Source organism: Cucurbita pepo, chromosome 14 (assembly GCF_057944985.1).
Source record: "Cucurbita pepo subsp. pepo isolate OVF chromosome 14, ASM5794498v1, whole genome shotgun sequence".
Classification (NCBI taxonomy): domain Eukaryota; kingdom Viridiplantae; phylum Streptophyta; class Magnoliopsida; order Cucurbitales; family Cucurbitaceae; genus Cucurbita; species Cucurbita pepo.
This window is the reverse complement of record NC_141811.1, coordinates 9,499,814-9,517,786: the sequence shown is the minus strand read 5'-3', so window position 1 is coordinate 9,517,786 and position 17,973 is coordinate 9,499,814. Positions and strand designations below refer to the sequence as shown.

The 17,973-nt window shown below is 38.6% G+C and overlaps 2 protein-coding genes across 2 annotated transcripts; one reads left to right on the top strand and one right to left on the bottom strand.

Annotated features, from left to right (window-relative positions):
* Window positions 1-5,498: 5,498 nt before the first annotated feature.
* On the bottom strand, window positions 5,499-7,187 carry LOC111809766 (glucan endo-1,3-beta-glucosidase 13). Its single transcript, XM_023696184.2, has 2 exons — window positions 5,808-7,187; window positions 5,499-5,723 (listed from the first exon to the last, which is right to left on the bottom strand). Exons 1-2 carry the CDS (start codon window positions 7,156-7,158, stop codon window positions 5,689-5,691), a joined length of 1,386 nt encoding a protein of 461 aa, XP_023551952.2. The 5' UTR covers window positions 7,159-7,187; the 3' UTR covers window positions 5,499-5,688.
* Window positions 7,188-15,333: 8,146 nt separating this feature from the next.
* On the top strand, window positions 15,334-17,422 carry LOC111810445 (endoglucanase 11-like). The gene is made up of 5 exons (XM_087117707.1): window positions 15,334-15,519; window positions 15,600-15,812; window positions 15,901-16,101; window positions 16,439-16,693; window positions 16,767-17,422. The coding sequence occupies exons 1-5, from the start codon at window positions 15,334-15,336 to the stop codon at window positions 17,382-17,384; spliced, it is 1,473 nt and encodes a 490-aa protein (XP_086973833.1). The 3' UTR covers window positions 17,385-17,422.
* The last annotated feature ends 551 nt before the right edge of the window (window positions 17,423-17,973 follow it).

Here is a 17,973-nt window from a genome sequence, read left to right as displayed (position 1 = left end):
CATTGGCGATGGTGTGAGTTATGGAGAAACTATAACGTCGGAAAAACTAGCATTTGCAAGTGCATAAGGTTATTTCAATGTCATGGGTGTGATGAAGAAGCAAACAAATACCCAAGGTAGTCTGGATCTAGATCCGTTACTTACTAACTTGGAAATAAGTAAAAATGCGTAAAATTTAAAACTTTTGAACGTACATGTACTCAAAGGAAATTTAGATTAAATGCAATATCGTTCGAAAACACATCACAAACTAACGACTCACACTACGCGCACACAAAAGGACATGACACTAGTAGTTCATAAATCCATGAATACAAACCAAACATGAAGGGTTCATAAGTAAAACATATTAATAAGGGACAAAAACCTGATCTAGCCCAAAACACCATACCCATAACTCGTGTGTGCCGTTACCTCGTCCTCTCCATCAAGACTATTTGGAAGAAAAGTCAGAGTAGCAGAGATGAGTATATAATATATATCTAGTAAGCGGCGTGCTAGTAGTTCATAGTTCGTTATCGAGTTTTATTAGCTTTAGTTAGGTTGTTCGGTGTCTTATTCTCATTAGGGAGGTTTATTTCCCAGAGTAGGCATTTCCTAGGCTACACCCTAGGTTTACTCATTCTATTTCTTTGGTTTTCGGTCCCATCTGGACCGCCAGCCCTCAAAATATTCTTATGTTCTTTAGGTCTCCTAGTTTGTCGTTTCTACTAGTCTCTAATCATCATCATATCTTAGAGTCCTCGAGGCGTGACCTCGGTACAGATCTCATAGGGTTCATGCATGTTAAGGCTCGACCAACCTTAATGTGCAACTGTAGACCCCGGTCACTTGCGACAGGTTCACCAAAAGGAAGCTAACGGGAAAACTTCCTAATGGTCCCCACAGTGCACGAATCATATATCATAAGACATCATATATCAGTTATATGGTTATTTGGACCCCTAACAATCCAATCAGGTTTACGGTGAGAGGCTAGTTGGCGAACCCCTACCATCCCCATATAACCGCATAAATCACATGCATGAAATATAGTCATAATCAACTCATAAGGTATCGTTGTGGACCTCTGCCGCTCGACAGGCTCACTACATAAAGCTAACTAGCAAACTTTGGGGTAGTCCCTGCATGGTACAATCATAAATCGTAAAGCCAGTTCTATAGTTATTTGGATCCCTAACAATCGAGTCAAGTTCGCAGTTAGGGGTTAGTTGGCGAATCCCTAACTGTCCCGTATAACCTCATACATAATAAACATATGAAATAGAAACATATCATAGCAATCTAAACATAGATACTTAGTCATGAATTTCAGTTCATAAGTCATTTTAGTAGACATACATAATCACATTTAATGTGTCAAGTCAACTCATTCGAGCTCAAATTCCCCTCTGCGTGCTCGCCATAGCCTCTCTCTTTGTTTCGCCTCCGTTTTTTCTGCAACCTCTTCTCCAACCTCCTACATCTCAGCAAGCTGAAAATAATGGTCTGATTCTTCCTTAGTGTCCACGAAAAAATAAGCTATGTACATGAGATTTGTAAGATTTCGAACACCCACGAACCCTTACCTCAACTGACGCACTGCTAACAGGTTCAGCGCTGTCGTTCGCCGCCTGAGACTTGTTTGTACTTGTCGGCGGCGAGCAGCGTATGGAGCTGCAACAAAACGTGTTTTCTTTTAATTTCTATTTTTTAATATTATTATTTATTTCTTTTTAACCGTCGTGTATTACACATACCTAGCAACCCGTGGCGTAGACGTAATCCATGACCCAACGACGCTCTCGGCCCAGCAGCTCATTAAGCCCATCTGTAAGTTTTCAGCCCAAACGCATGCAGTCTAAAAATGCGACCCGCGCATGCTCCAACTTGGCTCGACTACTCGGCTTGTTCAGCTTGGCTCGGCTTCCTTTACAGCTCGGCGGCTCCACAGCTCAAATTCAGCTTATTCGACTCGCTTTGATATTTTCGACATCAATTACTACGTTTTGGACCCTCCCAAAGCTGAATTTAACCTTGTTTAAGGCAATTATCGTCATTAGGGGCCATTTTTCATAGTACTAAATTAAATTAAGTTAGGAATTCGACTTTTACTAAAGCTACCGAGTAAATATTCAAATAAGTGAAGCCTTGGCATAAACAAAAAACGAATTCGAAGGGAGAAAGCTAGCTAAGTTGAAAGGAAATCTTCGAGTAAGGCCAACCAAGTAGTCCTACTATCGATTTGGTCGGAAGATTTTTCTTATGTATGATGACACGTGGCCAGTGGTCCTTGCACATGTCATGTATGTTGATATGATATTATGATGTGTTATGATGATGTGATTTGCTATGATATGATATTATGATGTGTTACGATGATGCTATGATGTTATGATGATGTGTTGGACTATGATGATATGATATGTTAGGATGATATATATTATGATATGATGACATGAGATGTGTGATGATGATATAACATAGTATGATGATATCTCATGTGATGATGACGTGCTTGTATGAGATCTCATGTTGCATAATGATGAAGAGTTTTCTGATACACAACTCTTAAGTGATGTTATAAATTATGAATGTATGAAAGCTTATACATGCATGTTACCTAACATAATATGTGAATGATGTATGAGATTGTGTCACATGAATGATTTAAGATCAAAAGTATAGATATCTCATGCATATTGTATTTTCATTTATATCAAGATACTTTTCCTTTTATGATGAGTACAAACGTGCACACTACGATGGTGATGATGATGATTCATCATGTCTTGCATGATATTCAAGGGTTTGTTGTACCTCTAGACGTCCGGCTACAGTCAACTAGCCCAACCATGCAGGTGCAAGGGGTGTGCTAGCCCACCTTGTGGGCTCACGCTTGCACGTGTGGGTCGTGTGTAAGGAAGTACTATATATCTAATTTGTCCGGACTAGAGGCCACCTCGATAATGGTTTTATATGATAGGTCCCTAATCATGATTGCATGTGTTTGCATTTTTTGTCCCTATTAGTGAGGTCACTTACCGATTATTTCTTAAAGTACTAAGTCATGTGCTACCTCTATATTTTCGGTAAAGTCAAGGCACCTCTGTACAATTAATGGCGGCATCGGAATTAAAGACCATGACACGTGCATAGGGTAGTTGCATTTAATTGTGTAGATCTTAGGTTAGTATAGGGCATTTCTATTTTTTTTATTAACTAGGTTTATTTTAATATTTCTTTTTTATTATTTTTAAGACCTTCTTAAACATTTAAGTCCATGGTATTATTTATGAAGTCGTTTTAAATGAATATTTCTGCACAAGAAGTTATATCATGCATATGGTAGCGACTTTAGGTTAGTAGAAAACTAGGGCCGTTACATTATATCCTTCTTAAATCTTATTCCATACTTAAATATCATGTTTTCTAAGTCATAAGCTTTTTATAAGCTAGTAACTATGTTCTATTAGCTTCGTCAAGCTCATCGTAAGGTTCTAGCTTCTCAAAGATCCATTATTTTATCATAATCTAACTTCTAGAAGTTGATCGTTTCTCATAGGCTAATTCCTTGGAACTTATCGATGCTTATAATCTAGCTCCTCCAAGATCCATTTGTTTTTCATAGTCTAGCCCATAAGAACTCTATCATTTCCCCTAACCTAGCTCCTTGGAGCTTAGTCCATTCATTGGTCCTTACCATACAACTCTTTGGTGCTTATCTAATTACTCGGGGTCTTCAAGCATTCTAGTTAGCCTTCTACTATTCTCTACAATCATTCTTCATTATCAATCCCCTTGGAGCTTATCGTTTTCAGATAATCTAGTTTCTTAGAGTTCACCTACCATCGTCGGATACAAATGTTAACCCTTTCTTCACGGTTCACAGTTAAGAATAATCTAAAAAACTCTTGTTTCGACGTCATATCATTCATATAAAACAAAACCTAACATGCTAAGAGAACCTCATGTTCATAGCCGATGGTTAAAGATAAGCTAGCAAATCCTTAACTATTTCATATGAACGTAATCCTATCATCTCATAATTAGTGCCATGACATAGTAAATTACATAACCAAATCATCATCATAACTCAATTTTGTTGGATGATGGAAGTCCCACATCGACTAATTTAGGGAATGATGATGGGTTTATAAGTGAGGAATACTAACTCCATTGGTATGAGGCCTTTTGGGAAGCCCAAAGCAAAGCCATGAGAGCTTATGCTCAAAGTGGACAATATTATACCATTGTGGAGAGTCGTGTTCGTCTAACAAATTCAACCCTAGAGATTTATGTTTTCAAAGCTCTATTCATTCTCTCTAGTGGGTTCTCCTTCAAAACTCATGCTTGACCTTTAATGAATCAACTTTACTCCCACGATTGGTCTTTGGAATCGAACATTTTTCGTTACTTGATTCTTGCTTTCGTGTGGATTTTACTTATTCTAGGTTTCAATGGTGGTTTATTTGTGTCAGATACCACATTAATTAGAGAGAGAAACGAAACATTCCTTGTAGGGGGTAGAAATCTCTTCTTAGAAGACACGTTTAAGAACTGTGAGGCTAACGACGATATATAATGAGTCAAAACGAAAACTTGAATACAGGATTTGCGTAGTTCATAATTTTTATTTTCCTTTTTGACTAGAGGGTAAAAAGGGAAAATTCACGTACCCAAAATGTAAAAATGAAATAGGGTGACCAACCGAACCCTTTGGTTCTCTCAAAAAATGGAGGATTTGTTGGTTTTAGTTAAAAAGTGAACCCAATGAGTTGAATTCGGATGTTTAAGGCTTTTTTTTTTTTTTTATTTTTTTTTATTTTATTTTTTTATTAATTTTAATTTAAAGAAAAAATAGGAGTGGATAATGATTTTGTTGGACAAACTCAACCTTTCGAGTTGGGTTGGTGTCGGGTAGATGATCAAAGAAACTTAAATAAACAACCCAATTCAACCCTTTCTTTTTAAAATTGGGTTGGATTCGCCAAATGTACGTATATAATATAGATGTTACATTAATGACTAAAATCTCATACATTACAAATATCAAACATACATAAGTCTTAATGGATTATTAACGTCGGTTACAAAGGTTAAATATTCTTAATTTCTTATAATAATCTTGAGAGTAGAGTTGAATTGTAACCTTATCTTTTAGTCGATCTGGTTGAGTCGACTAAAAAATGGATCGAATTCTCGAATGATACGAACACTCCAATTTTTCATTTTGATAGACGTTTTCAAACTTATTGTCGGATTTCGATATGAGCCCGCTGATCATTGTTGGATGAAAGTGTCCCACATCGATTAATTTAAGGAAATGATCATGAGTTCATAATCAAAGTATACTCTCTTTATTGATATGCAGCCTTTTGGGGAATCTCAAAGTAAAGCTACGAGACTTTATGCTCAAAGTGAATACTATTATACCATTGTAGAGAGTCGTGTTCGTCTAACAATCCATCATTTACGAAGAAACCAAAGTATGAAATGAATTGATGCTTTTCTCGCGGTTGATCAGGTAAATTCCCATTAATAACTTTAATATTAAATATTCAAGTATTACATACAAAATAATATATTATAATTCTAAATTAAAAAAAAAAATAACATCAAATAAAAAAAGTCAGTTTTATCTCACTAAATGAAATTAAAATACTGATAATGATGATGATTTCGACCACTTTCCGCAGCTGCCCCAACTCAATTCCCTGTCGGAAACTCGCATTTTCCGTACTCTGCACCATTTAAACAAAATCATTTTATTATTATTTAAAATCAAAAATTAATTTCTTCAAATAAATTTTAATAGAGATACATACGTGGAGGTTGACTAACGACGTAAGCAGCACCTCCAAAGTCACACGTGCCAGACGCACGAGCCATCTTCTGGTAATAGCTATTGAAAGCGTACGAAGCGTGTGCCTCCACTGAGTTCGGATTGTAACACGTGGAACCTGGTTGAATCGGACGGCAATCAGCTCCTCCCTCTCCACACGCATAATCCAACCCTGCCTGTAGCTTCTCCGCCGCTGTCTTCCCATTGGCTACACACCACGTCTGCCCTTCCGACGACGGCACTTGAGCTTTGCTACCACCATTCACCATCGTTGGAGATCCACTCTCCACGTCGGCGCGTGTCAGAGGAATGTCATAAACGCGCTGCTGGTTCGGGTAAAACAAACCGTAATTCCTCTCAGAAGTGGGGCCCGGTTTCCGATTCTCATTGAATAAAGCGAAGAGGAAGACGTTGAGTGAGTCATTAGGTCTCAAAGGGGTCCCACGCCCCGTCAGCACTCTCTTCACTAAATTGCCGTTATACGACGCCGCATTCTCCCCACTTGCTCCCACGTCCTTCTCATCCCCTTTGGACGGCCACCCAGTTTCCGTAACCACGACCTTAACGTCGTCGTATTTAAGAGCCGACATGGCAGCAAAAACGGCGTCGATTTGCGCCTCGAAAAGACAGGAGTATTTCAGCCCATTACCGGAGTCGAGAACTCCGGGGTTGTCCCGGAACAGAGCGTAGTCAAGAGAGATCTTGTCGGAGTTAGAGGCGTAGGCGAAGAAAGGGTAGGCGTTAACCATTAGATAGGATTGGGTTTGGCGGAGGAAGGCGAGCATGGGTTTGATGACTGGCTCGATCAGGTCTTGTTTGAAGGAACCGGAGGATGTTGGGAAGGAGGAAGCGAGGGCGGTTAGGGCAATGGGGGATGAGATTTTAATGGAGTTATGGAGGTTGTATTTTTGGAGGGAGGTGTAGACGTTTTTCATGGCGGGGATGAGGAATTTGGTGGTGTTGTTTGGGTCGACGAAGACCTCGTTGCCGACGGCGATGGCGTCGATTTTGGTGCTGGGATAGAAATGGGAGATGCTGGATTGGACCCAGTTGTCAGTGAAGGAAGAATCGGCGGCGGCGGCGGCGGCGGCGGAGGAGAGAAGCTCGTTCGGAAGTGCAACAACGACGGAGATATTGGAGTTGGCTAGGGCGGTGAGGACGGCGGAGTCGGTGTCGTAGAGCTTGATTCGGTCGATTCCTTGGTCTTTCAGAAGCTTAACCACTTTCTCCGGCGGAGGGAGGTCATCGGCGATTCGACCGTAGTTAACTCCAACCCATCCGGCGGCGTCGGAGAGAGCTATGGAAGAGAGAAGGAGGAGGTAGAAGAAGGCCATGGCGTATTGCTTAGGTGAAGAAAAAGGTCAGTAAATACTGATTTTTATAAGAAACAAGGAAAGTGGGAAGACGACCAACCACGCTAGGTGAGAAGTGGTGGGGCCCATTATGATGCCACGTGTAAATATATTAATTAAACCTTATTTTGACCGTTTCCGGGTCTCACTCTACGATTGGTTGAGGGGCGGAAATACGAAGAAGGAAAAATAAATATGAACTGTACGTAATTATTAGTCTCACTGTCTTGTAGCCGTTTATTTGTCTCTATTGCTTGCATCGGACGGTTGCGATTTTCTTGATTGATCACCAACTTTCAACTGTTCCTCATCCATCGTCTTTCCCTGTTTTTTTTTTTTTTTTTTTTTTTTTTGTCTTTCACATTTTTTCCTTAATACTTTGGTGTGCATTCAATTATTACTTTCGCTAATAAGTTGTAATTTATTGTTGTTAATATTAGGTATACTTGCAAAACCAATAAATTATAATAATAATAATAAATATGAGTATCATATAAGTCGAACAATGATAAATATAAATCTATACTTAGATTACGAGTGCTAATGTATCAACAATATGCATTATATAAATTACATTAATTGATAAATATGAAAATTTTGAAGAAAATTCCAATTATTTTTCATATTCTTTAAACTCTAAATTCTTGTTATATTTGCTATTTAGTTATCCGTTATAAAATCTCTTAATATTATTTTTATATTATTGATACATTCAATGTGAGAAACCACATTGGTTGGAAGGAGAACGAAACACCATTTACAAAGTGTGTGAAAACTTTTCCTTAGCAAACGCGTTTTAAAAACCTTGATGGGAAGTCCGAAAGGGAAAATCCAAAGAGGACAATATTTGCTAGCGGTGGGTCAGGGTCGTTACAGTTGGTATTAGAGCTCTAGGTTATAGATGTTGTAGGCTAGATGTAGGCTTGGCATGTTCCATGGTCAGACTTGACATATTCCACGGTCCAATCATCAATGCCTTGTTGCTGTCAGGTACAACCATAGTAATATTATTAGTAAACAATAGACTTAGATAGAATTATTTTTTGTTTCTAAAACCATGCCGATCAGAGAACGCGGAAGAGGTGGAAGAGGAAGGGGAAAACCCCAACTAGGAGAAGGGGAATAGGAGAAGCTGAAAGAAGCTCTTTCCAAGAAAGGTCGACAACTGGACCCTATGCACTCGAACCACCACCAAGGGAACCCCCGCTACAACCTGTACTTCCTCCACAAGTTGTACCTCCCCCACAAACTGCACCACCTCCAGTAGCACCAACGGCTGTATTGGATTCCACTATACAATTAATGTGGGAATCATTCCAGGCGGTGATGCAAACAATGATAGCCACACAGCAAGCCACAATAATGGCCAACACAACAAGCCAACAATCTACAATCGAACAGAGGGGCAAACTGGTTACGGAACTTGAAACGGTATGACCCTCGTCCATTCGTCGGTTCAAAGGAAGATCCTACGGCAACTCAGATGTGGATCGCAACTATGGAAACAACCTTTGAATCAATGAGGTGTCCGGATGACCACAAAGTAGCTTGTACGACATACGTGCTATAAAAGGACGTAGAAGTGTGGTGGACGAATAACAAAATGAATATCAACCCAGGAGAGGGGATCACGACGTGGGATACATTTAAGGAAGCCTTCCTAAAACAGTGTTATCCGAAGGAAACCCGAATAAGAAACAACAAGAATTCAATTACTTGACTCAAGGCGAATGCACCATAGATCAGTATGTCCAGGAATTTATGAGGTTAAAGAGGTTATCACCGTCACTATTAGATACTGTGAAAAAGGAGACGGAGAAATTTGTGTTGGGATTGAACCCGAAAACCTGCCGCATGGTGGAGGCATTTAACCCAAAAACCTACGACGTTGAGGACGGCCAAGGTCTTGGAGGAACCTTAGGAAGAGAAAAATCCAGAGTCAACCGTCGCCATAGGAAAGAAATGCCCCATCAAGGCCAGACCGAAGAAATTCCAACCGCCATCCCAGAGACCTCGATATCATGACAGGCGAACTGCCCCACTCCCAGTAGACCGAACCCCAGGACCGAAACGCGAAAAACCCCTATATCGCGAATGTAGGAAACAACATCGAGGCAGATGTATGGCAGGCTCCGGTGTATGTTACAGGTGCAGTCGTGCAGGTCACCTGGCCAGATTCTACCCTGTAAGAGACACGGGAAACCCAAGGGAACCCCCTAGAGGCCCGATTATTCGAGAACCCTCCATGCAAACTCGTGCACAGACCAGGGCATATGCAACAACCAGTAAGGATGCGGGAACATCTAGCACCGTGGTAACAAGTATGCTTTCCATACTATGACACTTTGCATTAACGTTATTTAATTCGGGTTCAACCCATTCTTTTGTTTCCTGGCCTTTTGTTAGTCAAGCAGGGTTCATAGTTGAACCCTTATTACATGTGTTGTCGATCGATACCCCAGCGGGAGCAGACCTAGTTACTGAAAATAGAGTAAAAGACGGACAAGTAGTAGTAGCTGTTCGAACCATCAAAGTAGACCTAAAAGTAGTAGATATGACGGATTTCGACATCATTCTAGGAATGGACTGGCTTGCTAAAAACTTTGATAGTTATAGACTGACATAAGAAAGATGTAGTATTTACACCATTACCTTTAAATTTAAAAGAACTTGCATAGGCACCACCCAAAAATAATATGATGAAAGTTAGACGCCTGGTACAACAAGGGGGTGGGCGATTCTAGCCTATGTACTAGACACAAAAGGAAAAAAGAAAACATTGGATACGGTACCCATACCGCATGGCCTGAGCAGAATTAAAAGAACTTAAATTACAACTACAAGACTTATTAGATAAAAGGCTTCATTCGACCTAGTGTATCTCCTTAGGGTGCGCCAGTGTTGTTTGTTAAAAAGAAAGACGGTTTGATGCGTCTGTGCATTGACTACAGAGAACTAAACAAGAGAACGATAAAGAACAAATACCCATTACCACCATCGAGGACTTATTCGACCATCTTCGAGAAGTAACAATATTTTTCAAAATAGATCTTCAATCAAGATACCATCAAATTAAGATTAAAAACAAAGATATACCGAAAACGAATAAGACTGATATTAGAGCCTCAGTCAATATTGAGACTGACAAGGGGTAATAACTTTAAACTAATTGAAAAAATGGATAAGAAATATTTAAATTACCTCACAGTGAATGAATCAAGAAATCAAAGCATTGAACAATAAAAAAATATTTTTTGTCTTTGATTGGATGAGAATGAATGAAGAAATACTAAGCCGTTCATATCCAATCTAGAACTATAAACTTTTTTTGGAAAGAACAGAAGTTTTAATATAAATATAATATCCACGCGCATGTGTTACATAGTGTAACAAAGCGATGAGACTAGGGAGTTTTTTCAGAAGAGACCTATAATTGGATTTAGAGGGAACTCATGCATATCGTATGTTCATAAGCATGGGATTACTTCCCCTAGAGATGATGAGTGCGAATGTGCACGAGTGCGAATGCGCACAGATGAGGGTGTTCATGAGACGCATGACACTATGAGGTTCCACTGACCTCCAGACGTCGCTACAGATTAGCTTGACCAGATTGTCCACGGGGTGTGCGAGCGCCATGGGGATTCACACTCGTACGTGTGAGTCGTGTGTAGGGAAGTACTACACATCCAATTTGTCCGAGACTGGAGGCCACCATTATGATGTTTAGAGATTAGGTCCCTAAATCATGATTGTATGTGTTTGCATTAGCATGACCCCTATAGTCAGGTCACTTACTGAGTATTTCGCAGGCCGTGTGCCATATTATTTTTCAGGTAAAGGCATGGGGCCCATGTACGGTTGACGGTGGTATCGTAATCAGAGACTGTGGCGCGCATAGGGTGTTTGCATTTCATTTATTTAAATTATTTGATTTGTAATAGTTTTTATCTTATTTTAAATTCCAACCTGATGTTTTGAAACACGTAAGTCAAGTCTATCAGTGTTTTCTAGCAGTTTAATGTATTCTCAAGTTTTAAATTTTCTCGTACTTATTATGAGCATTTAAGAATTATATTTCGCATTTAAGATTAGGATGAGAGGTTAGTGGCGACTCTAGGTAGGTAGAAATTTAGGGTCATTACAAAGGGGACCTTGTGGACCTACATATTATAAGCTTCAATCATATAAAATTAATTAACTAACTTTTTAATTAATCAATTTTCATTCATTAACTATAGGTGACTCCACTGTAGACCTAGAGTTGCATTCTTATGCAGTGTAGGACAAGTTATGTCATTGATATAATCATTACAAGCAAGTCAATCCTTCACAAATTGTTCATAGTTACACTCGATCAAAAGTCCACTTTACCTCTTTAATTACATCTTTCATCTTAAGTACCACCGAGATTCTCTAATGAACAATTTGTTTATGATCCAATCATAAACCAAATCCCTCTTGTGCCAGAGGGTGGGCCCCATTGTTCATTACGGAAATCAGTACTTAAACAACAACTCATCTACTTTCCTTATATGGGAAGGAGTGAATTACATCCCATGATATTATGCTCCCAACTCCCTATTTGATCAAGTCTCTAGAATCTTAGGCATATTGAATCGGCTAAAAAGAGTCATTTTCACCCATGTAAATTAAAGGACATGCCCTCACAGGCAGAAGTTCATAATTCACTCAGGATTAAGATCGAGTCGCATATGATCATCATGTGAAATATTAATCTTCTCAATTAACGGATTTATAAAGAGTGATTACATATTTCTTGGTCCAGTCTTATACAAACTCATTGTATAGGATACCCCCACTTACATGTCTCCACATGAACGATTTGGATCAAATCATTTGTAACGATTACAAAGTGGGTTGTATCAATAGTGTTTCCAAGATAAGGCACCCAACCTTATCCATATACTATAGACTCTTTAGGTATTACTTGAACACGATCCTCTTGTATTTCAACCACATACTATTCAAGATTACATTAATAACCTTGGATTATGATAATAATTAAATTACAAATAAAATAATAAAAATTATTGTTAGAAACTAAATAATTAATTACAAGGCTTTAGGGCATAAATCTTAACAGTAGGCTAGTCTACATAATCTAAAATTTAGAGCTCTAGTACCAAATGTAACGACTCTAAATGTTTACATACTCAGAGTCGCTACTAACGTCTCATACTCATCTCTAATGCCGAAATATAACTCTTAAAAGAAAACATCATCTATAATATAAGTGTTGGAAACATTTAAAATATCCTCTCCTCTGGAAAACACAGTCTTACATGTTTAAATACAAAATACTGAAATTTAGAGAAAACAAAAACAAATACAAAATAATTTAAAACGATGAAATGCAAAACAACCTAGTCTACCCTATGCACGTGCCACAGTCTCTACTCATGATGTCGCCGTCCTCCGTACAAGTGCACCTTGCTTTTACCTGAAAAATAATGTGGCACCCATCTGGAGTATTTCGAAGAATACTTAATAAGTGGCACCATTATAGGAGGCCATGCAAATGCAAAACTTGCAATCATGCTCTTGGGACCTATCTCTATTCTCTAGGGGTGGCCTCCAGTCTCGGACTAATATGAATGTGTTGTACTTCCCTACACACGACCCACACGTGCGAGTGTGAATCCCCAGGGGGCTCACACACCCCCTGGATCCTCTTTGGTCAATCTAATCTGTAGCAACGTCCGGAGGTCAGCGAAACCCCTTGGTGTCATGCTCCCCATGAACACCCTCATCATCATACTATGCGCGTCCGCACTATCGTCTCTGGGGAAGTATCCCTATACTTATGAACATATAATATGCAAGAGGTCCCTCTAAATTTCATCTTATCATCTCTTCTGACACAACCCTCTAGTCTCATCTCTTTGTTACATTAAGTAACACATGCTCGTTGGATATTTATATTAATATCATTTTCATGCTATTAGGGTCGTGTCCTATGTCGGTCTATCGGCATGATGCAATATGGCACTCATCATCATACAACATGCTTAATATGAAAAGCATCAACATATTAAGACAACGTCATGCAATAAATTTTACGTGCATCATCAAGCATCATAACTCATACATCAAGTATATCAATACGTCATACATCGAAATATATATATTACGTGCATCATCAAGCATCATAACTTATACATCATCATATACTCATACATCATAAATTGTAACGCATACAATTTCTAACATATCCTATAGTAAGACCACTTCATGATGAGCTTAAGCTAGTGTCACCAATTTATTCTTAATGAATTTCGATTTTGTTCTTTGAAATCCATGTCAACCTTGTGAACCCATGACATCAATTTTAAATTTTGAACTTTTATCAAATTATTTCGCTAAATTTTACAATGGTTCATGTGTTAGACTTCGTAGAGACATTTTACATGATTAGAGTCTTGATATTTTTTTTTTATTTTATTATTTTTTTTTTTTTTTGTATATGTTTATATATAACTTACTTTATCCTATTTTTCTTTTGTTTCTTCGTGCAATAAATTATTATAGATAAAAATTTAAATCCCTCGTGAAGGAATTCCATCTAATTAAGTTATAGTTAAATTGACGCTCCCTTTAAAAACTAGTTAAAATTAACAAGTTTATAAAAGTTGCATGAGTCATAATTCAAAAGGTTAGAACTCAAATAGGTCAATTTCTTTGTATTCTCGGCCGAGTAAAATGCTTCACTTCCTTATTACGAGTGTGCTTAAAAATCTCATTCTTGATATGCTTATGATTTAATTTCTAACTAACTAATTACAACACATTAATATCATTCCATAAAATACGAAGAAGAAAAAGGAAATGATTTTTTTTCTTTTTTAAAGATAGTTTCATCCATAATTACTTGTGCATGCATTTCTTGACCTCAATAGCAGAGCCACTTACGAAATATTTATTAAAATACTGAAATCACGTGTTATTCTTACTTTTTAGGTAAATGAAAGACACTCATGCATGGATGACAAGGTAGCGGTGATGGCCTTGGGACGACTGAAATTAGGATAGATGTATTTTTCTATCTTATGTTATTGTAGGCATTGTTTATTTCTATTTTGTAATTTTTCGTTGTTATTGTTCTATCGATTTTTGTTTAAAATGTTTTAAAAATTATTTGTCCATGTTTCTTAACTAAACCACACATGTAGTAGCGACTTTATTATATAAGGAAAATAGGGTCGTTATATTCATGTTATTTATGAATTATGTGACCTTATAATTTTTCGAAGGAAAGGTTCATAAACAGAACTTGAACTCGGTGGAGTGGAAGTAGACATCCAATTGGGATTCACTATCCTTAAACCCGTGAGTTTGCTCGTGAAATGTTTAGTCGTTGTGGTGTTTGAGTAGAAACTATGATCGCATTATCTATATGGGGAGAAGAAGGTGCAAGTGCATACCATTATAAGAGCTTCAAGTTTCTGTTCACGCAAGAGGAGTTGAACATGAGGCATAAGAGGTGATTGGAGTTAGTGAAGGACTATGACACCAAAATCTTCTACCAATCAAGAAAAACTAACGTAGTGACAAACACAATGAACAGAAAAATTGTCCACTCATTTGCACTAATCACAAGACAAAGGGAACTACAGGAGGAGATATAGAGGGCCAGAATGTAGTCATGGTTAGATACATCAGTGCATAGCTGAGCATAGTTACGATCCAACCCAGTCTCTAGAGGCATATCATAAATGCTCAGAGCACAATTACGATCCAACCCACTTTCTAGAGGTATATCAGGAATGTTCAGAGAGCACGGTTACAATCCAACTCACTCTCTAGAGGCATGTCATAAATGCTCATAGCACAGTTACAATCCAACCCACTCTCTAGAGGTATGTCATAAATGCTCTGAGCACTGTTACGATCAAACCCACTCTCTAGAGGCATATCATAAACGCTCAGAAAGCAGATGCGCAACTTAGAAAAGTTCGGGAACCAAAACTATCCATGAACTTTAAAAAAAAAAAAAAAGAATAATAAAAGTAATATTTATTAGCATATATAATGTTTACAAACCAAAAACACTATCAACTAATGTCCATAGTGAGTAGGAAGCATGGGATGTATTTGTAGCAAAGATGGGAGAGAGCCCCAACGTAGGAATGAATCATGTTGAACCCTCTCATCTCCTTTCTTCTCATCCTTCCTTTCACTCATTCATTATCCCATGACTATCACCACGCGCTCTCCATCACTCTCCTCTACTTCGAATCCCAACGCTCCGGCCGCCTCCCCTACAACCAAAGACTCCCTTGGCGCCACCACTCTGCCCTCTCCGATGGCCTCCACCAAGGAGTACGTACACACACCTTTTTCTCTTTCTTTCTTTAACTTCATCCAATAATATTCATTTGCCTTTTTGTTTCCATTTTCAGGTGGACTTAGTGGGAGGCTACTACGACGCCGGCGACAACATCAAATTCGGTTTACCAATGGCCTTCACCGTCACAATGCTGTCATGGGGTGTCATTGAATATGGAGAACAACTCGCCGCTGCCGGAGAGTACACTCACGCGCTGGAAGCTATCAAATGGGGCACTGATTACTTCATCAAAGCCCATCCCCACCCCAACGTCTTCTGGGCACAGGTTACTTACTCAACCAAATTCAGGCGGCGCGTGAATTACACGCGTCTCATATTGATGATTATAACAAATCAAGTTTGAATTTTCCCAGGTGGGAGATGGGGCAACGGATCACTACTGCTGGCAACGGCCGGAGGATATGACGACGTCACGGCAAGCCTACAAGATCGACGAAAACAACCCAGGTTCCGATGTGGCTGGAGAGACGGCGGCGGCTATGGCGGCAGCAGCCATTGTGTTCAGTAGAACAAACCCACACTACTCCCATGTGCTGCTGCACCATGCACAAGAGGCAAGTAGAACAACTCAAAAGAAAATAACATGAAATTAATAAACAAAATAAATGGAACTGTTGGAACAAAAAGAATGAACTAAACTTTATTTCATAATTTTTAATTTCAATGGAGTTGCTATTGATTGAACTCGTTAGAAAACTTTATTTATTATTTTTCCCATTAGGTAGAAACTACTTCATGTATTTATAATAGATAATTTGTTTCTAAAATATCTAAAATATTTTTATTCCTAAAATACTTAAATCATTTTGGTAAATGAATATAAATCCGGCTCATATAATTATTGGGTTTGACCCAATTGGACTAATGATGATATTTTAACAAATGGTGCAGCTGTTCGAGTTTGGCGATAAGCACAAAGGGAAATACGACGAGAGTATTGAAGAGGCAAAAGGGTATTACTCGTCAGTGAGCGGGTACAAGGACGAGCTGCTGTGGGCAGCAATGTGGCTGTACAAGAGCAGTGGAAGGGAAGAGTACCTTAAATATGTGCTGGAAAATGGGAAGAATTTTGGTGGGATTACTTGGGGCATCAATGAGTTTAGTTGGGATGTTAAGTATGCTGGCCTCCAAATCCTTGTATCCATGGTAATTTCTCTCTACAACTCGATTTTATTGGGTAAAAAGTAACAAAAATGGTAACTTTTTCGTTTAATTTTAGTTGCGAGTGGAAGAACAATCGAAGGAACAGAAGTCCATAATGGAAGCCTACCGAGCAAAGGCGGAGCATTACCTTTGTGGCTGTCTCAACAAGAACAAGAACAACTCGACTAACTTGAAACGCACCCGAGGAGGCTTACTCTATACTCGCAAATGGAATAACCTCCAATACGTCTCCACCGCAGCGTTTCTTCTCACCGTCTACTCCGACCATCTCCAAGCCTCAAATCAACGCCTCACATGTCATCAACACGAAGTGGGCCACCAAGAGATGTTGACTTTTGAGAAATCCCAAGTTGACTACATCTTGGGGGACAATCCAATGGCCATGAGCTACTTGGTCGGGTTTGGTCCACGGTATCCTCAAAGGGTGCACCATAGAGGAGCGTCGATTGAATCGATCAAAACGAACGGGGGATTCATCGGGTGCACGCAGGGGTATGATAATTGGTATGCTCGCCTTGATCCGAACCCTAATGTGTTGATGGGTGGTGTGGTGGGTGGACCCAATGAGAAAGATGAGTTCCACGATGAACGATCTAATTATATGCAAACTGAAGCTTGTACTTACAATACGGCGCCGTTGGTTGGTGTGTTTGCCAAATTGAGCCAAAATTAGAATGGAAAGACATACCTTATTGTGTGTAAAAATTTGGTTCTGTTTTATTTTGAATTCAATGCATTTATTGAGTTCATCGTTTTAAATCCACTTGAATTTTTTAAGATATAATGTTTGTGATTTAATACTTAATCCACTTGAATTTCCTTTGTTGAATTTTCCTTCGTTCAATGATGGATGTCTATCTAATTTGACCTAATTCACTCTCAAATCATTCCTTATTTAACAAATTGTGACCGAAAGTGGAGGGTAAAAAGTTGATAGTGATTGACACATGGATGAAAAACACGTATCTATATTTTATAGAAAATTCATGTCATGAAAAGTATACAAGTATTATACGTATCATGACCCATATACCATGATTTTAAATACTGAATTTGAATTACTTCACCAAAATGTTACATATAGACGTATACACTACGATATAACACACAATTCTTTATTTTTGTGATTTTTGGTATGGTGAGTATGCATTAGTTGTAGGCAGGCTTAAGAGTATGTATACGAGACTATCGAGTGGGTTCATGGAATATGCAGGAACTATGTGTAGAAAATTACTATACATTCAAAAAAAAAAAAGTAGAAT